The sequence below is a fragment of the Lycorma delicatula genome, chromosome 5 (assembly GCF_047948215.1).
Source record: "Lycorma delicatula isolate Av1 chromosome 5, ASM4794821v1, whole genome shotgun sequence".
In the NCBI taxonomy this organism is placed as follows: Eukaryota; Metazoa; Arthropoda; class Insecta; order Hemiptera; family Fulgoridae; genus Lycorma; species Lycorma delicatula.
The window spans coordinates 95,031,957-95,057,921 of record NC_134459.1 but is presented as its reverse complement, the minus strand read 5'-3'; the positions used below and the strand labels follow the sequence as shown (position 1 = coordinate 95,057,921).

Genomic DNA, 25,965 nt, shown 5'->3' with positions numbered 1-25,965 from the left:
GGAGTAAACTGCAATGTTGTAACTCCAAACTGCTTAGGACTTTCTTTTCCTGTTTAGCCTCCGGGAATTTACTTCAGAGGATGATATGTGAGTGTAAACGAAATGTAGTCTTGTACGTCTCAGTTCGACCATTCCAGAGATATGTGGTTGAAACCCAACCACGAAAGAACACCGGTATCCACGATCTAATACCCAATTCCACATAAAAGTAACTGTCTTTACTACGACTTGAATGCTGGAACTCTCGACTTCCAAATCATCTGATTTGGGAAGACGAGTTCACCACTAGACCAAGCCGCTGTGTTAACCTGCTTACGACAACAAATTTTATATTTTCATCAACTTGTGATTGCTAAAGACAAATATGGATTTGAAAAACTGAATTAATCGGACTGTAAACAAATTATTAATAATATTTTATGCATATTGTTTAATAATATAAAATAAAATTTCTCTTAGCAGTCATCCTTTTCCTTAATCTCTGATCTATATTTCTCCGGGATGTTTTGTAATTTTGACAAAACAATTTAAACGATCGGATTCGTTTAAAAATGTTGGACCTATAGAAATATTGTGCCTCGGTAATTGTAGGATAGGTAAATATACCGATGAGGTCCGGGGACTGAATCAGCAGACAGATCGACCGAAAATAGAATCGCTTGATATCTGACGGAAATCGGGTGCTTATCGAGAATGGCCGGACCTTCCCAAAGTCTAATACATATAATAAATAATGTTAAACAAAGCGAAAGACCTTTATGATCATTTAAATTTTTTTTTTATCGCTATACTTTCTTAATGATGTTCGTCAGAAACATTCATTTTAAAATATATACTTTAAAAGTCTTTGATGTTAAAGAACAATTTACATCCGGAATAACAGTACAAGGTGAAAAGATAAAGATTCTACGATTTGCTGATGATATAGTAATTCTAGCTGAGAGTAAAAAAGATTTAGAAGAAACATTGAGCGGCATGACTGAAGTCCTATTCAAGAACTACTGCATGAAAGTAAACAAGAACAAAACGAAAGTAATGAAATGCAGTAAATAACAAAGGTGGACCACTGAATGTAAAAATACGAAGAAAAAAGATTATGGAGGTAGAAGAATTTTGTTATTTGGGAAGTAGAATTACTAAAGATGGAAGAAGCAGGAGCGATATAAAATGCCGAATAGCACAGGCGAAACGAGCCTTTAGTCAGAAATATAATTTGTTTACATCAAAAATTAATTTAAACGTCAGGAAAAGATTTTTGAAAGTATATGTTTGGAGCGTAGCTTTATATGGAAGTGAAACTTGAACGATCGGAGTACCTGAGAAGAAAAGATTAGAAGTTTTTGAAATGCGGTGCATACAGGAGAATGTTAAAAATCAGATGGATGGATAAAATGAAAAATGAAGAGGTGTTACGGCAAATTGATAAAGAAAGAAGCATTTGGAAAAATACAGTTAAAAGAAGAGACAGACTTATAGGCCATATATTAAGGAATCCTGGAATAGTCCCTTTAATATTGTGGAGGGACAGGTAGAAAGAAAAAATTGTGCAGGCAGACAACGTTTGGAATATGTAAAACAAATTGTCAAAGATGTAGGGTGTAGGGGTATACTGAAATGAAACGATTAGCACTAGATAGGGAATACTGGAGAGCTGCATCAAACCAGTCAAAAACTTTAAAACGATAAACCAAATTAAACACTATAATATGTTTTTAAAAACTTATTTTTAAACTTTTTAAACGGCTAACATCAATCGACTGAAAAAAGCTGCAAATATTACTGAAAACATTTTGTTCTAAAATTACAAAATTTGGTTTTTCATCGTTGTAAAATTATACTTCTTTTTTTATTTACGCGAATATCTCAGGATTTCACATCTGGAAATGTTGAAAACTTTTAAAAGGTAACAGATTTTAATGAACTAAGCAGGAATATTTATTCGAATTGAAAAAAATAAGTAAAAATTTGAATGAGAAAAAAGTGACTACGAAAATTATTTAATAACTGTACTAGCAATATGCACTTTTGTTCGATTCATAGGCAAAAATCGAGTTTCTCCTACCACTACAATTCATTATATTTTTTTTATAACCATACGTAACATGATTCACTTTTTATTTTACATTATTAGGGATTTTCCTTCTTTTTTTTTTAAGAATAATTTATTAAATAGTAACAAATTATGAATCTCTTTCGGTAGTAATAACCACTATCAGCAAATATTGCAATTACATTGAATTTTCAAAACGTCTAAGTCATCTTTGTAGAAGCTATCTCGATATGTGGTATACATCTAGATAGATTTGTAATTACTAACAAGATTTTTATTAAATAAACCTTTTAAAAATTGTACTTAAAAATTTGAAAAAGGGCAGATTCTTAGAGATGACAATTAATGTAGGTATTAATTACCATCTCAGAAAACTAACAAACCCTTCAATTCTTTATTAATTCCTTTTTATTAATAAAATAAAGGTTAATTAATTCTAAGAGGAAATACTTAAAAATGTCGTATAATAATGGATTACAAACGAACGAGAAGTTAAAATTTTCTGTGAATATAAATTACGTTTCTATTTTAAATTAATAAAAGAGAAAAAAATACTATAAGAAAACGTAGAAAGAAACTGTACACTTAATGTTAAAGGGGATAAAATTATGAATAAAATAACATTCAGGAAGTTAAGAAAAGAATATTTAAGCGTAACAGTTACATAACAGGTACGGAAGGTACCCCTACAACAATACACGGCCCCTATTATAATCAATATTATAAAAATAACGTCGGATTAGCAAAGAGAAAGTCGTAATAAGGAAACTCCAAAGAACACAAGAAGTGAATTCAAAAATCGGACGACCGATAAAGTACTGCGCGGTTAAATAACAACAGAAGGTTTTGCAACTAAGCTGAATTTCGTTAATTACACAAAGACTGGCTAGAGTAAGCATTAACTGGCGATAACTGGACTAGGCTGAATTAAAGTGCCCAACTCCAGAGTCATATTTTTTTTATAATACAGTACATCCGACCGATCACAGTTAATCGGCTAATGGATAAACTGTTCCTAATACTTCCACCGATCACATCGCCTTAAAAATAATTTTGTTACGGGTATCTATGATACATGTGCCAAAGAACTTTCACTGGCCTTTAACCCTTGATCAGTAGCTGTCGTACAGTTTTACAGTACGGTTAAATTTAAATGCAGATTAAAAAACGACTGATTGAGATAAAAATGGTCAATTAATTTACGCTAACGCACAAAATAATTTTTTTTTAATTGAATATTTAACATTTAAGTTTGTGGATTATTGTGTATAAAAAATACAAAAGCCTGTTAAAACAATAAAAAAGTTACTGGAAATTTAAAAATATTACATTTATAATAAATAACTTTCACCTTAGAAATGAATTTTTTTGGGTTTTAGGCCATAATTTTTTTTTGTAAAATCGTTAAAAATAGACCTTCAGAAAAAAGTTTCCGATAAAAAAACAGATTTACTCTGGTTGTGATATATCGTACTGTTGAGTTTGAAGCTTAAAAAGTTCACTTAATAACATTTTTATAAATAGGCTTACCTTTTAACTGCCTAATACTTATATTTTCTGATACCTTCTCACCAAACTTAGAAATATTTTTACGAAAATAAATGAAGACAGACAAAAAAAAATCGCTATTACAATAAAAATGAATTTTGTGAATACAAATAAGATAAATACTTCTTATAATAAGCGACTTTATTAAGATTATTAGCTGGCATATTTTCTTATAAGCAACATTCCAAAACAGCTCTTTTTAACGTATATTATTTTTGTGATATATTTTCAATATTTTTCCTTTTCATATCAATTTTACGGTTTTATCTTTGCGTTAAAAATAGTTTACTTATAAATATTAAATACAATTTTATATTTTGCTTATTAAAATGAACCAGGTTTTGTCATTTTTAAAAATAACTCCAACTGAAATACTTTTTCATAGAAAAAGGTTGATAATTGGAAAACCGTTGGCGAAGAAAATAAGAAAAGATTAGTTATTTGTAGCAGTTAATAAGGTGCATTTTAAGAATTTTTTTCTGTATATTTTTTGTGATCGAAAATTTTAGTTAGCTTATAAAGCAGTCAGAAAATATTACCCTGTAATATTTATTCAGTAATGAAGTAAAAGATCGAAATTATTAACAACAAAATGGTTGTGTAATAAAATATGACTACCCTCGATTTTTATCAATAACATGGAGTAAACCCACGAGCAAAGACGTAACGTGAGTAGTATAGCAACTGCTATTAAGTAAATAACTGTCAATCGTTAAATTTCTAAACGAATACTGGTTTTCTTATTTTCTATAAATATATTATACTCAATATTACAAACATTTCACGCTACAGAATTGAAATTTTATTTTATACGGCTCAGAACACAGTTTTTCACGATCTTAAAGCGTTTTATATGTAACTCATCAAATTAGTCAATTTCAAATCCTATCAGTCTGTGTTCCTGGTACTAAATCAACTTATATACGGCAAGAATAACGAAACTTTTTTTTAAAAATCTTCTAAGATTAATTAGTAAGAAAGGCTATTTTAGCAAAACAGTTACCCATGCCGTTGTGATGAAAATATTCGTTTTTTCGAATCTTTATTTACTAAAATAAAAATTCAGCCGGGGTAACCCCGACCACGATTTAAATATTCGGTTTTTTCCCATAAAAATAAACAATGAAATCTAAACCCTTTATCTTGTTCTGTAAGTAGACCATAAAAAAACCAATTTGAATGTTGCACTGATTACGAAAATTGTTGAATATAAAAATGACGCAAGCAACGACGTATATAAGTAAGTTACAAATATTATTATTTTTTTTAATTACAGAAAATAAGTTTCAAACAAGTCGATAATTTGGGCTGACATTTTAAAAGATTTTTTCATTTTATTAGTTCAATTTTAGGGCTGGCTTAAAATCGTTGATTTATTGTGAATATTTATTAAACTTAAAAACAATGTGTACTATTAGAACTATACCTTCCTTTTACTAATTATAGTATTCATTAATAATATTTCGATTTTTAAATATATCATCAAACGTTTTTCCCAGAATAGAATTTTAATTGAAATCAAACAATTTAATTTCATTAACAAAAATTTTAGTGTCTACTTAAATAACACATTAAGTAAATATCAAAATAATTTTATTTTAAAAACGTACGGACTATTGATTGATAATAAACCAAATTATAGATTAGTTCAAATTTTCGGTTCGAATTATATTTTTAATTTATTTCAATACGTGAAAAATAAAAATCAGTATTAATGAAAACAAATTTAAAATGAAAAATCGTTTTTTAAACAATAATACGCGGACGTGGAATAAAAGAAATTGACGAAGATGATATCACTTTTCAACTAGCAACGCGAATTGTAAATGAAATACATTATAAACAAACACAAAACGGTAACCTGTTTTTTAAAAGCGTTAGATGTTAACTGAAGAGTAAAATGTAGGTCGGGAAAACTGGTGATGGAAAGAAGAGTAAAATAAGAAAAGTAGTAAAGAAATTACAAACAAAAAAAACACCGTTACGGGAAGGCAACACGGATACGGTTAATCACATTTTGTGCACCTTGGACCATATGTAGACCACCATTCAGTTATGGTTTTAACATAGTCGACATTGCACAGTAACTAGGAATATTGTTTATTTATTTATTACAGTTGGGATATTTGCAATCGTGTTATTTCTTATTGATAACAGCATACAATAATTCTTTACACCAAAACAATGTCATGTGAGATGAATTACTGCTTATCAGGTAAAAAGATTAATTTAAAATATATTAAATTTTAGTATTAACATGATATAAAAATTGTAATAAAAATATTTTTGTTTCAATGTTTAAAGAAGCCAAAATAAATACATAAGTTGATCAGATTATAAATCTGATTATGCTAAGTAAAAACCTAATCAGAAAAATAATACTAATTTAATTAATGGCCCATCCTGAAAATTCAGTGGCAAGATTCAATTAACTGATTTTAGGTACATTACCAAAATTAAGACTACTAGATACAATTCACTGCATGTAGTTGGAAATTTATGACTAAGCAAAAAAAATTAAGATACCTAAAAAGAGGATTAACCTCAATTTTACATGGTAAATACAGCCTCACAATAATTTAGTTATTGTACTTTATAAATAAATTTATAATTTGGAAAATTTCCAGTCACAAACATACCAATCTGTAATAGGGCCATCAATGCAACCCCAATGAATAAAGTAATATTAGAATCTAAAATTATTAACTCACCTTTAAACTAAATTTAAATGAAGTCCTGGTAAATAAAAGGGTTTATGCTGAGAATCTCTCGGCATAAACCCTTTTATTTACCGGAACTATCATAAGGTATTGCTTAAAAGGGTATGTATGAATGTAAATGAAGTGTATTCTTGTAGTCTAAGGTCGACCATTTCTGAGATGCGTGGTTAATTTAACCCAACCACCAAAGTAAGAATAAGTAAAGAATATATAGTATTCAAATCTAGTATAAAAGTAACTTCCTTCACTAGGATTTGAACCTTAGAACTCTCGACTTCAGAATCAGCTGATTTGCAATGACCAAGTTTACCACTAGACCAACCTGGTGGGTTTGATCTGCTAACCACAGATGTTTTAAGATACATCTGCTATGCTGACTCTCTTATTCCCAAAAAATTTTCATATTAACTCCACTTTCCCCAACACTGAATCGTGAAAACTTCCAAATATGTTACATACTTCTTTCAAAAATCTAGTATTTCTTTGATTAGGGAATCAAAGAAATGTCTAATGTTAGAGATTAATCAAGCAGATTTGTAAACTCCTAGTTGTAAATCATGGGATTTACAATTTGTGTCTGTGAACAATCTGTGTATCAAAAATAATTTTGAATAATTTCTTTGTAATTCTTAAACTTATGTTTAATAATGGTAGAAAAGGGAAGAGTTATCAATGTTTGTACCACTATGTTTCTGATATTACCATTAATAATTTACCATTTATTATTATTTACCAACTAACTACACAACTCTTCAACTTTGATATGTAAGCTTTTATATAATAATATGAAAAGAAAATCAATTATATAATCTTCTATCACATTTTATAATGGTGGTGGAACTACGCTGTTGAATATTACTTCAACTTCATTTACATTTGGATATAAAATAAAAATATATTGTTGATATAGGATAAAATATATTACTGATAAATCATAGAAATAAATTACTTTTGCCAAATTAATTATTCCTTAATCCCTTAACTTTTTTTTCTTATTTAATACGATAATGTAACATTCTTTATCATTTCTTTTAGTGCTACATCTTACCTTTCCTATTTTCCAACTAAACTGACAAAGCAACCTGATAATTTTTTTTATATAATGCAAAACAAAATATTAGAACCAATGATGATTTAAAAATGATGATAATATGGAAAGGGGATAAATTGAGTTGATAATGAATATGTAAAAAAGAATCTTTATGTATTATGATGAAATAAAATGCATTTTATTTACATTGCAAATAAATGCAATTTAGAATGCATAAAATAGTTGAAAAATTAAGTGATGTAAATATTTCAAAATTGAAAACTTTAAAAACTGTACAGAGGTAGAGTAAAAGCTAATTCAGATTAAAGTAAATTTTTTTTTTAAACTTTCCCTGTTTAAAAAAGCATACAGTAGTTGATTTTTTAAAAATGTTATCCGTTTTTAAAACATAGTACATTAAAATTCAAACCTTTAACTATTTTAATTCAGTTGAGTACAACAGAATCTCAAAAATAGAATTTAATGCAGATTGGAAAAGAGGTAGGCATCCAGTTAAAGTCAAATTAAAAAATGATTGAAGGAGGAATAAAAACAGTCCAAATTTTAATACAGTACTTTCTAACAAATTTTTTCCTGATGAAAGTTAAAATAATATCACATTCATATTTTAAATTTAGTAAATAAAAGAAAAAGAAAAAATCCACCATAGAGAAATGTACTTTCTCTTCAAAAAGAATTTTCTAACTGTAGTTTGTCTTTTACTTTCATTCTGGTTCTTTGGTGCATTATTTTGGAGTTGATTTATAACTAACAAGTTACCAGCTTATGCACCGTGTAACTGAAAATAACATAGCATGAATTCTAAGACCTTAAATTTAGTTTTTTATTAGCCTTCTCAACTTGATGTTGAGTTTTATAATGATATACGAGACCCTGCAGTATTTGTTGTTATTAAGTGTCTACAAGTTAGATCCAGTGACAGTGACCCACAACTCTAGAGAAGACAAACTGATGCACACTTGTATAATGTATTACGACAAAGGTATTCCTACTGACTCTCCTAAAACCATTGCTTTCTTAATATCAGCTGCTTCTCTGTAATATATTATATTAATATCGACAAAAGCTTACCCAACTGCAAAATAATCTCAACTTAGATATTCAAAAAAGATAATAGGAACTGTTTTAATTTTTTAGACTATTAATATAAAAAATAATATTTGGTAATAAAAATTTTTTTTCTAAGGACTCATGATAATGATAACCAGTGGATTAACTGTCCCACATAAGAATTATTTCATAATAATTTATTGCACATCATAATTTTTTAAATTATCAATCAAATAAATTTCAATTTGATAAAAAACCGATTAAAATTTTATTTATCCAAAAAATGACTATGCAACACATCAAATTTTGGCAGTAAATTTTGTAGATAAATGTTATATACAAATTTTGCACTTCAGTTTGGTTTCTCATTTTTTAATGAGTCAGACCCAAAGCAACAGATATATATATAAAGTTGCATAGTGATCAATTATCGCCTGAGTGGTGTAAAGGTAACAAGGTCAGTTTCAATATATGTGCTGCTATAGACACAAATATAATATTATAATATAATATAGTCCATAATATTATAATATAATATAGTCCATAATATTATAATATAATATAATATTTGTGTCTATAGCAGCACATATATTGAAACTGACCTTGTTACCTTTACACCACTCAGGCGATAATTGATCACTATGCAACTTTATATATATATCTGTTGCTTTGGGTCTGACTCATTAAAAAATGAGAAACCAAACTGAAGTGCAAAATTTGTATATAACATTTATCTACAAAATTTACTGCCAAAATTTGATGTGTTGCATAGTCATTTTTTGGATAAATAAAATTTTAATCGGTTTTTTATCATAATGTCGAGTCATTTTCACAGAAAAATTTAGATACTTTTAATATAGCTATGTCTGCAGGTATTTATTATTGTTTGTATAAAGGTATTTTGGTTGGATTTTTCAAAAAAATGTTTGACTAAAAACCCACTACACAAAGAACTGCAAGAATTTATTTGATTGCTATAAGTCAGAATGGCACAGTGTTAGTTTTGCTTTTCTGTGTAGGAAGCAGACATTCAGAAAGAGCCAGCCTAACCACCGGTAATATTTTAACACTGTCTCCTCAATGCCATTTCCTGATCATTATTCTGTGTTGAATTCTACTTAAAAGTACATGATGTTTTAGTGATACTGAAATTTAACAAGCTATAGATAAACTTAAATCAAGAATAAGGACTGCCCTGACAATTTCACTAGACACTTCTGAAATGAATATCATACAAATCAATCATTCAATGAAAAACAGAACACCATCACAATCCATAAACTTCAAAAGTTCCCTTTCAATACCTTAATCAATGGACCTCCATGTAGGGGGAAACATCAAGAATCTCCAGCTACAAAAAAGAAGACAATATTTAACCATCAAGAATATCAAGTTTTTGGCCATAAAGAGGTCTTGTTGGTTGCATCATTGGTAAAAAAAAAAAGAAAAGAAAGTAGTAGTGAACATTACAAAGAATTTTTTTACAAACTGTGGGTAGCCATTAATTAAAATATGTTAGAATGATGATGCAGAATATGAAGATTTTGCTTAACAATACAAGTATCCATATTGGTGGAAGTACACTGGGGAATTTGTGAAAGGGATTCGGAAATTCTGGAGCTCTTTTAGCCCTGACCCTTTCATTCGTGGATTTTCAGCTCTTTGGAAAGCTAAACAAACATCTTTCTGGAAACTGATTTTCATCTTGTAAAGAAGTAGAAAGTACACATAATATGAACATACATTCTTATGCAGATTTTATGAGTACTTTGAACCTGTCATATTGGTAAAACCTTTTTAACTGAGTTGGGGTTTATATAAAATGAGTAAGAAATAAATTAATTTTATTAAGAATGAGTCAAGCTAAACTTCACTGAAATAAATTGGTTTAATTTTCATTTTGGTGTATAATTTTAAAAAAAATTGGAATAAATATTCACTTGCTACTTTCAGGTATATGTTAGTTTTACAACTGGTTTTGAACAGTGATAATCTAAGTGTCACATAAGTGAGGATACAGTTTGGGTATGATGTGGAAATCAATGGTGGATAACTTTTATTCCCTGGAACCCTACGTAAAATGACAGTTTACTTTAATTCCTCTTAAATAATTTTTTGTTTAAAATATGCATGACATTTTAACTAAAATATAATCTAAAAATGTGTCAAAATAACAAAACACAATGTGTAGTAAGCAAATAGTATTTTTTCAGCTGGTTCTAAATGTTTATTATTATGATGTTATAAATAAATTTAGTTGCAATTTATACATTTTTTGTGAGTAATAGTATTTTTTCAGCTGGTTCTAAATGTTTATTATTATGATGTTATAAATAAATTTAGTTGCAATTTATACATTTTTTGTGAGTTTTCACAATCATGTTTACGTTTTAAAATATAAGTTGAATGAAATAAAGTGAAACTGAAATAATACGATTGAAACAGAAATTAAAACTGGTATATTTTATCCAAAAGAATTTCTTGGAATAAAAAAAATTAGAAAAAAATAAATTTCCAAGTTAAGATTTCAGTATAAGGCTTGCAATCCCCATAAACCTATCTATGGTAACTAGCAGATACCCCTTTGGGACAATCTTACATTGATGTAAAGAAGTTTTTTTTTATCACATCACCGTAAGATTGTTAACTTACTATTAACAAAAGTAAACTAAATACAATAAATAATTAATGTAACTTAAAAATAACACAAATCAAGTGCTCCCCTTAATACCTAATATTACTCTTATTTGTTGATGGCTATAGTAAGTTTGTTATGTTACATTTATTTCTCCAAAAAAAATTTAAGAATTCTAAATAGTGTCAAATCTATCCAATTCAAAGTAAAATAGTAGAATAATTCAACGTTTTTTTTCAAGGAATTTGATTATCCTCATTTTTTCACTAAAATTAATATTAAAAAAATTGGTTATCTACAGTTTTCTCAGAGATAAAAACCATAAAAATATTTTCGGCTGATGGGAGTTAAAACTAAATGGTAGTTTTATATTTTCTATTTGTATTTATTTGGCTAATAGAGAAAAACATTTAAAATACAATAAACTTAATGTTTAAGAACTGCAGTTCAAGCTTAAAAGTCAAAGTAAAAAATTAAATAATAATTAATTTAAATATTTTCAGTCAAAACTGTAGAAACAGTCTTGGTGATACTTTTGTTGTTCGCTAATCAAGGAATGTCTTTATCAATAAGTTCAAATGAAATGCCAACAGCACCATTGGAACACAGACTCACCATAGAAGAAATTAAACCTGCAGCAGTTAATCTTCTACCACACCTAAGTAAGTACTTATCATTAAATAAAATATTCAGGATGAGAAAAATCTGGAAACAGATTTGTTCAATTACTGCTGAACATTTTAATTACTTAGCTAATAAATTGTACAGAACTGCCAATTGCTATAGTAAAAAAAATAAAAAATAAAATACAGGTTAGTCTGTAAATGTAATTTATTCAAATTTAAAAATGTTAATTAATAACTTTAGAATCCACAGCACATAATTTCTTTCTTATAAAAGATCTGATACATCGTTTAAATTTAGATAAATTAACCTTTAAGTTTGTTGCAAATAAAACCAATACAGTTGTTTCTCTGGTGAATCATTTTACTATCAAGTCATGTTTCAACTGTAAAAGAAGAGTATTTTAATCTGATATTAGAACTAAGTCTCCTTCACAGATGTTTCTCTTAGGATTTTGCCATTTGTTGTGCTGTTACAATTGATTTATATAACATCCTTCAACCAATTATTACAAATGGATTATATAGATTTTTGCATAGTGGCCAACAGTCTTAATCGATTAATTGAAATTTCAGGATCTGGAATTGAAGTGAGAGAAGATCCAACAAGAAAGTGTCCAGGTGTTAATAGTTGAGGATCCCTCAAATTAGAGACACAACATATAATAAGCATAAATTTAAACAAGCTTCAATTTGCATAAGTACGGTGTGGAATTCTTCAAAATTAAGAATAGATTGTTCTATGACATGACAAAGATGAAACTTAACACTCATTATGCCACTTTTCTACAACCCACTGAAATATGGGGATGAATATGCAATTTATACCTTGTGATGAGGAAAAGGACTGAACACTACACTGGAAGTTCTTTGATTTAAATATTGTAAACAATTCTAGCAGTTAATGATGTTAAAGAACAATTTAGATTCGGAGTAACAGTACAAGGTGAAAAGATAAAGATGCTACGATTTGCTGAGATATAGTAATTCTAGCCGAGAGTAAAAAGGATTTAGAAGAAACAATGAATGGCATAGATGAAGTCCTACGCAAGAACTATCGCATGAAAATAAACAAGAACAAAACAAAAGTAATGAAATGTAGTAGAAATAACAAAGATGGACCACTGAATGTGAAAATAGGAGGAGAAAAGATTATGGAGGTAGAAGAATTTTGTTATTTGGGAAGTAGAATTACTAAAGATGGACGAAGCAGGAGCGATATAAAATGCCGAATAGCACAAGCGAAACGAGCCTTCAGTAAGAAATATAACTTGTTTACACCAAAAATTAATTTAAATGTCAGGAAAAGATTTTTGAAAGTATATGTTTGGAGTGTCGCTTTATATGGAAGTGAAACTTGGACAATTGGAGTATCTGAGAAGAAAAGATTAGAAGCTTTTGAAATGTGGTGCTGTAGGAGAATGTTAAAAATCAGATGGGTGGATAAAGTGACAAATGAAGAGGTATCGCGGCAAATAGATGAAGAAAGAAGCATTTGGAAAAATATCGTTAAAAGAAGAGACAGACTTATAGGCCACATACTAAGGCATCCTGGAATAGTCGCTTTAATATTGGAAGGACAAGTAGAAGGAAAAAATTGTGTAGGCAGGCCACATTTGGAAAATGTAAAACAAATTGTTAGGGATGTAGGATGTAGAGGGTATACTGAAATGAAACGACTAGCACTAGATAGGGAATCTTGGAGAGCTGCATCAAACCAGTCAAATGACTGAAGAAAAAAAAAAACAATTCATGGTGAATGTTGTTTGCAGCACTGAAATTTGTTCTAGAAAATACTTGATTTGATATACAGTGAAATCTCCTTTTTCACAGTGCAGTATTTTGCAATGTCTTTTCTATATTCATGACTAAAATTTTCCATATTCACGTACATTACGTTATGTAATGACATTAAAAAATAAAAATATTATTGCACATTAAAAAACATAATAATTTAATACAGTAAAAATATACAATGCAATAGCGTATGTATTGTAATGAACAGTACAGTACTGTATTTAATTTTAAAGATAAAGTAGAGAAATTTTTCCAGCGTATTTGCTTTTCAATGATGGACAGGATATGAGTCACCTAAATAAACAAATTGTTAACATTGCAAGTGTGTAGAGTTTTAGATTACAGCAGCTCATTACGTACTGTAAAGTAATTCAGTTGAGCAGAGGTATCAGTCGTGTAACCATTATTACTGTTTGCATGTTGTAAATAAATAAATCAGTACAGTATTGATCTTTCCAAGTGTGATCATTAATCTATTTTACTGTATGTACAGAATAGTAGGCCTACTTTGTATTTTTGCATGGTTTTTGTTTTTAAACTTTAATAAAATCTATTTTTATAGTGTGAAGGGATTGAATTATTATAAAACTATCTACAACTGGTAGCAATGAAAGAAAAAGGATAAAAATATAATGCTGTTGTGTGAAAAAGACAAATAAGCTTAAAGAAGGTGAATCAGTAGCTTCTGTTGCTCGAAGGTATGCAGTAAATGAATCAACTATTTGATATATTAAGAAATTTGAACAACAAATTAGGATCTTAGCGGCCACTTCATCTTAAAATGTTAAAATAGTTAGGGATCCTACTATTGAGAAGATGGAAACTGCACTAAGTATTTGGATCAAAGAACAGAATCAAAAACAGATTCCAATAAGTGGACCTATTATTCGTAAAAAAGCTAAGAGCCTGTACGATCATTTTAATCAAAGACTGAGCCAAAATGATGTTGTTACTCCATTCCAAGCTTCAGAAGGCTGGTTTAATAAAATTAAAATCAGGCAATCTTTACACAACATAAAAATTATAGGGGAAGCTGGTTATAAAAATAATAGGCATCAGAAGATAAAGTAGCCACAGAAACTTACCCAGCAAAATTGTTGAGAATAATAAATTCAAGCCAGAACATTTTTTTAATGCGTATGAGAGGCCTGTTTTGGAAATGAATGCCCGACAGGCCCTTCATCTCAAAAAATGAACAATCAGCACTAGGATTCAAGGTAGCAAAAGACAGAGTAACAATTTTGCTTTGTGCAAATGCAGCCAGTGATTGTTTAATTAAACTGCTAATGATTTACAAGTTCTAAAACCCTCACGCGTTAAAAAATAAAAATAAGACGCTGTTGCCAATTTTCTGGTAATCCATTAAAAAAGCGCAGATTACAGCTTTTGTTTTCATGGACTGGTTCAATAACTATTTTGTACCCGAAGTGGAAAAATATCTAATTTAAAAAACCTTCATTTTAGGACTCTTTTAGTCTTAGATAATGCACTTGACCATTCACAGGAAATCCAAGCAGCTCATCCCAAAATAAAAGTAGTTTCTCTGCCACCAAACACTACTGTTTTATTGTAACCAATGGATCAGGGAATTATTCAATCATTTAAATTACATTACATCAGAAGAACATTTAAAATGATTTTAAATACGATGGATTCCAATTCTGAGCTGAATGTTACAACATGTTGAAAATAATTTAATATTGCTGATTGCATATGTGTGTAAAGTCTTCATTAGATGAACCTAAACAGTCAACTGTGGTGTCTTGCTGGAAGAAGCTGCTTCAAACAGATATGCTGGAAGGTACTGGTGACATCGAGACCCCATGAAAGCAATAGCTCGTTCAATATGGAAAAATGGGTTCTATGAAGTAGATGACACAGATATTGAAAATCTTATAAACACACAAGAAGAAATTAATGAACAACTGGAAGATTTAATGGCGCAAATAGAGTATGATGGTGAAGAGGTAAAAGATACGATCCCTGGAAAACAGTTAAATGTCAAACGCTTACCAAAGGCATTAAACTATCCCATGATCTTACCCTTTTTTTATAGATGCTGATCCGTCTTTGGGTAGAAGCTTAAGTTTCAGTACAAAATTGAAGATGCCATGCAATAACACACAGAACTTCACAAGGATTTAAAAACAAGAGTGAAACAAGGAAGAATTACAATTTTTTTTAAATGCAATCACAAAATACTGTAGGTTACTTTTACTAATTTCCTTTACAGTAATTTTAGTTTTAGTGTATATAGTACTGTTTTCTTGACATTTTAAGGCGAATACAGAGTACGATTTGAACATGTAATACCGCAGATAAACGTATTACATATACACATTACATTATACATATACATATGTACATGTAATACAGTACATACTGTAGTGAGTTTTTAAATCAAGCAGTTACATAAGTGCTTACAAGTAAATAGGAAATTACTGTATTTTGTTAAATATTTTTTGTGTAGTGTATATATGTACTGTACTAAACCAATGCTTATAATTAATATCACCATCTCTATTTCATCAATAACATCGCCCTAAGTAAGTATGCATGATTTTTTTTTCATTTTACATAGAACCTAACCATTCTTCCTTAAATGAGTATTAGTTTCATTCTACATTCGGAGCTTTTTTATGGTCTCTAATCCCTGCAAATAAGGATATTTTACTGTACTGTACATCTATGATCCTTGATCTCCGCCGACCATGCTGATTTATTAATAGACTGCCATAGTCATAAGCACACAAGAGAAAAGTTTAGATAGAGTAACAGATGGTAACTGACCAAATTGTTGATTTAATTTTTTAGCACTGAAACAAAAGCATTTTATACATTTTTGAATAATAAACTGCATAATGATCTTACCATTGATAATCCAGAATCTTTCATCGGAGAATTATAAACTAATTGAATGTGCCATATAAAAGATGCAAACGTTTGCTTTCAATTATTAATTCTGTTACGTGTGCATTACAAAGCAAAATAAATTAATGTTCATTATTATTATATGATAGCTTGGACCCCCTACATGAAGCAAGTCTGATGAATCTATAAATTTATCAAGAGAATAAATTACGTTGTTTTGAAATCTGTAGCCCAGATTGAGTGTCACTGATTTCTGAAACAAAATATTTTAACTGTGATAATTATATGAGGACATAAGAATACTATTTAATCCCTTAGTAGATAATTTATCAATGATTATTTCAGAATAGTCTGATTTAGTATTATGAATAAATTTCAAACAACAGCTAAAGGCATAAATTAATCTAGATAATGAGAAGCAAATTTTAGTATTGAGTAATGTAGAAGCAAAGAAAACTGAATTTCTTTTTGTTCTTCTATGTCACACTCGGAGGAGTAAAATTATTATAGAAAAAGTATTATTTCCCCAGTGAATTGAATCTTGTAAGAATCAAAACAGACCATCCCACCGTAAATTAAAATTTCAAAGCTTTTCAGGTAGCAACCTTGAGATGGGATATCAGCAGTATTGTCAAATGAATTGAAGTGATGACATTTGGCTTTCGTTGAATTTCTGAAATTCTATTTAGCAATAAATATGAGGGTTATTTTTTTATAAGGTCCGATTGGTTGCGAAATAAAAACCTGCGCAAAAATCGGATGAATCTTTGCACATATATGTTGCGCAGCGTCTCTAGTATGGGCTTCAATCACGCCGCGTCACTTCATTTAGTTAACTAGCATGTGAACATGTCTACAACAATAGCATCTCCCGCCAAGTGTGAAGTGCATGCGGTAATTCGATTTGTTCAGGTTGAGGGGTGTAATGCAGCTGAAATTCATCAATGAATAAGTAATGTGTATGGTGAAACTTCAATGAGTGACAGCAAAATGCGACAATGGTGCAGGAACTTTAAAGCAGGACGTACATGATGCAGGCGGTCAGGGAAGGAAGCGAGTATCAACTGATGATCTTGTTGAGCGAGTGGATGAGGCAATTTGAGAAAATCATTGGTTCACAATTTCTGTATTGAGTGATTTGTTTCCTTGTGAGTGAGAGACTTCAGTACCGCAAACTGTGTGTGAGATGGGTTCTCAAGATTCTATCTGACCATCACAAAACAATGAGAATGGATGCCTTCCTAACGTTTCTCCAGCGCTACCACAATGAAGGAGAAGATTTTTTGAACAAAATTGTCACAGGGGACGAGACATGGGTCCATTTCGAAACTGAAGAAGCAAAAGAACAATCCAAACAGTGGATGCATTCTCATTCTCCCAGTAAACGAAAGAAGTTCAAGCAAACCTTCTCCAACAGAAAGTGTATGGCTACAGTGTTCTGGGACCGGAATGGAGTTCTCTTGGTGGAATTCATGGAATGTGGCACGACCATCACTGCAGCCTCATACTATGTGACTCTTCAACGTCTACGAAGGGCAATTCAGAATAAGCGGAGAGGAATGTTGTCATCAGGCATTGTCTTTCTCAATGACAATGCTCAGCCGCACACTGCAGCTGTAACAAAGAAGCTCCTGCAGCGTTTTCGTTGGGAAGTGTTTGATCACCTACTATACAGCCCTACTATAATTGGCTCCATCCAATTTTCACCTCTTTGCTCTCATGAAACGCTGGCTAGTAGGACACATTTTGACACAGACATCGAGCTGCAGACCAGCATAGAAACATGGCTGAAAACACAGGCGGCTCTATTCTGTGACGAGGGTATTGGAAAGTTGGTACCACGCTACAACAATGTCTAAATCGGAGTGGCGACTATGTAGAGAAATAGGGGGTAACTATGTAAGTACTAATTACAGATAAAAAAAATTTTATTTTCACTGTGGTTTTAATTTCATGACCGATCGGACCTTGAAAAAAAAATAACCCTCGTACCTTCCACCTTGATGATTCACCATGAATTCAATGAAAATCAATTATGGAGTTGGAATCTATATGAGATTTATTGATGTGAAGATCTGAAGATGTAGCCATTTAATTACTTAAACAAGTTCATGGTAAACAAGCAAATAACTCAAGTATTGATAGAGAGATCTATTCAAATGGTGTGATCCTAAACTTTGAAGAGAGTAGATTGGATAAAATTTTTCCATTAGAAAAAATTATTCACACACACATATACAACTCACATAACCTTTGAATAATGCATCAGTAAATCCATGAATTTGAAAAGATTTAATAGAACTATTATATTGATGCTGCTAACAAACCTTAATTGACTGTATAGATTTTTTCAATGGGACAATAAATTATTGGGTAAGCTGTCATTCAAATGATATTTAATTTGCCACAATTACTGCATAAGCTTACTATTCGCCCAATCAAGTCTAATGGGTTATAAATTCCAGCAATGACAGACCGAACATTGCTTTCAGTCATTTTTCCCTTTGGTAAAATCAAATATCCATTTGTTTGAATGAATGTTCCACACAACACCTTAATGTATATACATTTTCACCTTTGTTTAATAAGATGTTACAATTATCATTTAATGGAATTGAATTATTCGTAAACCATTTATGTAATGGAAACCCACACTGATTTAACATATAGCTTATACATACAATACAATACATCTAGATAAGATCAACATAAAAGTTGTTTAATACAGCTTCACAAGTAGCAGGAAATTGATCCTTGTTATGCTTAGCAATCTGATTAAGGCTTGTAATAGTCAAGGAGGAGGTACTAGCTGTACTATAAGTTATAGTTCTTAATGCATAATGTTTTAATTCTTGGTCAGCAAAACCTCGCCATAGAATTCTTTATAGATTGTTACCTTTAGGCGTGACCAAAGCTTGTCTATACATTTTCTTTAAATCAGCAGTGATAACATAATTACATATTCTAAATCTGAGAATTATTGAGAAAAGACTTTGCTGAATCATCAAAAACAATTCATAGTTTGATTGATAAACTTGACTCTTCATACGGGATGATGTGGTAAATAAAAGACGTTTGAATCATTTGAAGACGTTTGAAAAGACAAGTTAACCAATAATGTGAATTCAGGTCAGACATATTACCTACATTACGTATTCATGAATAAAATCAGAGTAACTATTCTGGAGAGAATGGTAACGATTAGGCTTGCGCTTTCCAAACTTAAACATCTTTGCTTGGCATTGTTAAGAGAATCAAGTTTCATTTACAAGGACTTACAAGGGAGTGTTACAACAAATCTTCCATGTTCATTTTGAAATATGTTTTCTGAGAAGTGGGTTTTACAAATGTGATTTTTATTTGACAGTCATTCAAGCAAATTAAGTCTTCTACTTTCCAAAATTTTTCTATGAGGGATGAAAAATTAGGATTTTGATTTTGAATAAAGAATGCTGAAATTTATTTATTAGACTGATTATGTATAGGAAGGTTTGCAACAAGAATATAGTCTTGTTTTGTTTCTTAAATGATTGGATATTGAGAATGTCAAAAGAATTTATTTGGTTTTATAAGACTAAGGTAAAATTGTGCACCAAGGAGAATATTAGTTTTAGAGAAATGATGGAATGCGGATCGACTAAGAATAAATTCTCAGAGAAATTAAAATGAGTTTTCAATATAACTCATTCTCTGAGAATCGACATGAAAAAACAATTCTGTGTGATAAAGCACTATCCCCATATTGTGGTACAAGGTATAATGAATTTAAGCAGCCCCTTTCACTTCCTCCGATTAGAGAAATCAGATTACTGCTTGTTGTTCCTCCCTGAAGCAAACTGCTTGAGGAGCGGACATGTCTACACTAAGAGCCAGAAGGCAAATGATGCTCTTAGGATCAAATTTCATACACGTCACCACAATCATACCAATCTCAGCATGCATGCGCAGAAGGCAGTATGACAACCTGGAAGGTGTGTGTGATATGCGAAAGTGTAGAAACTTTTTCACTCACCTTTGAAAATAAATTAAAAAAATCAACCCCAACTCTTAAAATTTAAATATATGTTCCCGTTGGTTAAAATATTTAAAAAAATGAGTTTTGAAAGTATACATTTCATATAGAGCTATCAACAAATGTCTACAATTTTTTAGTTATAGACCCCAGACTTAAAATGCAGATTTTTTTGATTTTCTTTTTCTCATTTTAGCCTTTGTTGAAGGTGTTAGATTTAGAAAAAATTTTTGAACAAATTCTTTGCACTTTAATTTTTATTAAAAAAATCTTTTTTTGTACTCATATTTTTCTTTATTTAAAGGACTATTAAAATTAAAGTAGCTTTAGCATCTAAATTATATTCTGAACCCAAAATGAGAACAAATTTTTTCATTATTTTCATAAAAGTTATACTTTATTTTTTCAATGTTTTATTATATATTTTAAAAAATTCATATATTTTATAACTTTATGATTTTTATTACTTCCTTGTACAAAGTAAAGGAAGTATTTTGGTCACAAAAGATTTGGTTTACAGATTTCAACAGAAATATCCATTTTGACCATCCCTGAAATTAAGCTAATCAAAGCTACAATGAATGCTTTATCTTAAAACTGATGTGAGGAATATACAACCAATCTATTAAATATTTTTGTACAAAAAGTGTAAGGAAAAAAGGACCATACCATAACCCATTTGTAACATACAAACACAGAAAATTAATTACTAAATGAAGAAGCAAAGTTAAAATCTTATAAATCTTTTGATAAAATTCATCCTATGTACGTGTCTTTCAACTTAAAAAACCACAGGGTTAATGTCAGCTGGAACTGCACTGCAATAATGACAGCAGTATTATAACTGATGAATAGTACCACATGCACTGTAGAAAATAATCTGATGGAAGTAAAAAAAAAAAACTTGCTATGATAAACATTCATTATTTTAGTTCACATTAAAATTAATCATTATAGTTTTCTTACCAAACTCATGGTTTATTTTAGTAACATGTTTGAAAAATACAATTGTTCTATAAGTAGTGCTTGGTACTTTTAGAACAATTGTTAAACAGTACTTCACAGTGCTATAACACTTCAGCCTCTTTCAATTCCTTGTGATTATTTATGGATGATTGAGAATTACTAATTACAAAGTGAATCTGCACCTATTTTTAGAAAACTTATTATTTTATTTTTTAATCAATAAAAATATCTTTGGCCATTCTAACCAAAAGATTTTATGTAAATCATGAATCAAAATCATATATATTTAAGGAAAACAAAATAAAATCAAAAAGATTAAATAAACATTATAAATAAAAAATTTACAATTATTACTCATAATTAGATAATTTCATAAGTATAAAAATTATTACACAAATTAAATCAACAAGAAAACAACATACCACTAATTCACAATTTACATATTTGATAAAAATTCAAACATTCCCAATTTCTATTATCTTTCAGAGTTTGAACTCGGTTGTAAAGAATGTACTAGCAAAGATGAAGAATACTGTACGGAGAAATACGTCATACATGACCATTGCTGCTGTGATCATAAATTTCATGGTATGAAAAAATAAATGCTTTTTATACATCTTTTTACTATTCTCTTGTCTACCTTAAGAGGTTTTGACTTTAATAACTGGTAAAAAAAAAAATCAGGAGATAAATTTAGTATAACTGTCAAAAATATTCTCATCCAGAATTTCATAAATTAACAAATAAAAAACACAAATGACATTGGAATTAAAACAAGAAAATTAAGAAACAGACAAACTGCAAGTAGGATGAAAACAGAAGAGACTACAACTGACATTATTATTGATGAAACAATAAAAAAAACACATATTGTTTAAGATATCTAATAACAGATCTACACCAGTGCAATGAAATGTTTCTTTCTGGCTTTGGTATTTTTTACTTTTATTTCTTAAATGAGAAAACATTAATTTAAAAGTTATATCTTAATGTAAATTGAATCCTAATGGCTGGTGGCTGATACAGTAAGATAAACTATATGCAGTATGAAGAAGCTCTTCTAGAATAGCAGCTGCTTGGGCCATTTTAGCTGTGCATCCTATGTGCCTAGAATCAGATGGTTCAACTGGAGAAGAGTTTACTCTCATCAAACAGACTAAATTATTATGATCCAACTAAAGAACAACTTTCTGAGCAATTTTCTTTTTTTCTAATAAATAAAACTATATAGCAGTTATATAAAAGACTACATTACATAACTATTATGACAATAAATTTAAATCTAATTCTGCGTAATAGAAATACTTAAGGAATTAAAGAGCTGTTACATTTGAATAAAGCAGTTTTTGAAAAATCCATTAAGTTTCTAAATGTAAAGTATGACTGGGAAGTGGGTAGTGACCATCTACTTATATCATGTATTATTATTATTATTACTACTACTACTAACATACACTAATGATTTGTCATCAAGAATAGCTAGACAATTTATAAATCATGCCTAAGTGTAGAAAATTGAACTTAAAAAATCACAGATAAATCTATAATTACAAAAATGCTAACACTTGACTACGTTCACAAAAATTGTATCTACCTTTAAATTAATTAAAAAGTTATCTTGGATTTTTTCAGTAATTGGCAGCATTTGCTATTACTGAAAGTGTAAGCATACGTTTACTTGAAATTTTTACAATTAACTTTCAAAGGCCTAATCGCTTGCTTGAATTATTATATATTTATTTATTTTTTTTATTTTAACAATCACTAATTTTTTTTTAATATTTAATTTCAGTAATTTATTTTCTACTTTACAAATAACTTTTTAGATCTATTTTAACCACTTTACATTTTTTTCAAAATTTTATTATTTACATGACTAATGTATTTAGTTACAGGAAAAATGTTATATTTATAATATTGTAAACCTATACATTTTGGTGTGATTAAATTTATTGTGGTGTGGCATAAATAATAATGAGCATTATTTTATCCAACAGATCAGCATATTATATAACTCTGGCTAAACTGATTTAATCATACAGGAATAATCATTTACAAGTTTAAGCCCCACTGACTGCTCTGTCGGATATTAATTAAGTAAAAAAAAAAAAAATTGTGACTAAAGAATGGGAATCAAAACAAACTTGCAACAAAGCAGAAGAAAAAAGTTTGAGAAGTACTTTGTGCTGGTGATTGTGTTGCCATGGGTACATTTTTTTATGTAATTTTAGAAATGCTACTTATTAAACAGAGATCAGTTAGTTATTGTGTTTTTCTATGTTCAGGAAAAATCTTGTAAACTTTATAAGAAATTAAATAAGATGATTCAATCAATGATTATTTAATTTTTAAATATAGCCACCAATTTCCAATTCACATTTTATTGATGTTTTTTTAACAGTTATTTGTTTTTATGATATTGTATCAAAACACTTCTGCTTATTTCCAACACTTCTGCTTATTTCCAACTGGAATTCTAATCATGTTGTTATAAATAATAAATCTGGTTAACAAAATGCTAATTGTAATAAGAAAAAGGTAAAGATTTCTATAATCCTAACTATGTTAATTAATTTTCACTCATTTTCTTTTTGTTTTTATATCACAATCTTGATAAATTTTTAGAATTTTTTATCTGAGATCATCTTAGTCATATTTAGATCGAATGATCTGAACCCACTGGGGTTGGTCTAATAGTGAACTTGTCATTGCAAATCAGCTGATTTCGAAGTCAAGAGTTCTAAGGTCCAAATTCTAGTAAAGGCAGTTACTTTTACACAGATTTGAATACTAAATTGCGGATACCGTTGTTCTTTGGTGGTTGTGTTTCAATTAACCACACATCTCAGGAATGATTAATTTGAGACTACACTTCATTTACATTCATACATCCTCTGAAGTACTACCTTATGATGGTTCTGGAAGCTAAACAGAAAAAGTAGAAGTAGGTTGAATAATCAGGAGTGTTCTATAAATGTTGAAACAAAGAATCTTAAAACATGTTTCAGAAGTATTTCCATACGTGGAACATGCCTGCTACAAGACAAACAATTCTTGTGAAACAATAGCAAAAGACTGTGGTGATTACTATCGATTACTAGTGTGCTGTTGTCATCGTATGCTGGGCTCAAAGTGTAAGTAATAATATGAAATAACTATCAACCTATTATTCTTTGTTTTGTTTTAAATTTTGCTAATAAAAAGAAAGGAATCCAATGAAACCTTTTAAATGATTTCTACGAGGCATATTCATAAATTAAGAGCTGCTGGTTTACATTTAAATATTAGTGAGTCTGAACACAGTTTCATGCATGCAGGGCCATCTATCAGCTATTTACGAAGCCATTGCAGTTGCTGTTTTGATTGAGTAGTCAATTGTCTGACAGTAAATGCAGATCACAGTGTCTGTGACAACTGTTTCTCCCACCAGTTGTGAAGTGCGTGCTGTGATTCAATTTTTGTGTGCAAAAGGATCTTCAGCTGCTGAAATTCATCAGGAGTTGTGCCTAGTGTGTTGTCCAACAGTAATGAGTGAAGGAAAGGTTAAACAATGATGTCAAGACTTTAAAATGGCCGCACAAATATGCATGATGAAGAGCGGAGTGACAGGCCCAGTATTCAGACCAACGAATCATTGAACAAGTGAACCAAAAACTGCAATGTGATCAGCGATTAACGATTAGTACTACTTCCTCTTCTTGTATTTGAAAAAGTGGCTTGGTGGAAAACAGTTTGAAAACGATAAGGAACTCATGACTGCCGTTATCAACTGGTTCAATTCCCAGGCGGTGAACTTCTATGCAGAGGGGTTAAAGAAACTGGTGCAGCATAACGAAAAGTGCTTAGATCTGAATGGTGATTATGTGGAAAAGTAAAGTAGATACTTTACTTTACTTACACTAAAAGTGTAAGTAAAAACCTTTTCTCATGAGTTAATTTTTTTTTTAATGACAAATGGTCCTTACTTTATGAATATGCCCCTTATCTTTTTACAACTTTCAATCAATTTTAACCAGTTTTGCACCAACTATAAAGAATGGTAGGTATGAATATTCTAAAGAGAATAAACACAGAATTCTAAATGTATTCTTTTACTAATCTTCTTTTCTCATATTGCCAATAAGGAGTTGGGGTGCAGATTATATCAGCTTCCATATTTCTTCATCAAAAACATTAATTTCAAATTTGCTCAACAATATCCTCAATACCTTACTCTATTTCTATCATAAGGCTTTTTTTTTTTTTACCATTTCCATGTGAAAAATGATTTTAATTATCCTTTCATCCATTCTATTTAAATGTACAAACTATCTCAGTCAATATACAGTTTTATCCATTCCTGGAGTCTCCAACAAAACTTCTCTGATGTCTTCATGCCTAATGCTACACTTCCTAGTTTCACAAATTTTACCTGACAAACTTATGCTTCACTTTCTTCACCCAATTTCTCAACATATCTTATTCTCTATCAAACAAAGTATGTTTTAAGCTTTTTAACTCAACACTAAGCCTCACACTTTGACAAAAACATCCAGTTATCATATTCCATTGATTTATTTTTTTATCACCAGTTTACCTTCCAATATTTCACTATACAATTATTTAAATGTCTTCACTTCCTCCAGATTTTCACCTTGATATT

General features: G+C 29.7%; 2 protein-coding genes across 4 annotated transcripts in view; one reads left to right on the top strand and one right to left on the bottom strand.

Annotated features, from left to right (window-relative positions):
• LOC142325224 (uncharacterized) overlaps positions 1-25,965 on the top strand; it is a 220,940-nt gene that overhangs the window by 194,035 nt on the left and 940 nt on the right. Inside the window, exons 2-3 of the mRNA XM_075366694.1 lie at positions 11,558-11,716; positions 24,332-24,457. Coding sequence (XP_075222809.1) covers positions 11,558-11,716; positions 24,332-24,457 — 285 coding nt within the window. The remainder of the gene's footprint in view (positions 1-11,557; positions 11,717-24,331; positions 24,458-25,965) is intronic.
• LOC142325222 (U3 small nucleolar RNA-associated protein 25 homolog) overlaps positions 11,874-25,965 on the bottom strand; it is a 43,465-nt gene continuing 29,373 nt past the window's right edge. The window contains exons 9-10 of one of the 3 annotated variants that reach the window (XR_012756505.1): positions 16,346-16,598; positions 11,874-12,063 (exon numbers count right to left, since the gene is read on the bottom strand). The gene's annotated coding sequence lies outside the window, so the exon portion shown is untranslated. The other 2 variants (XM_075366692.1, XM_075366693.1) reach the window with 2 other exon arrangements.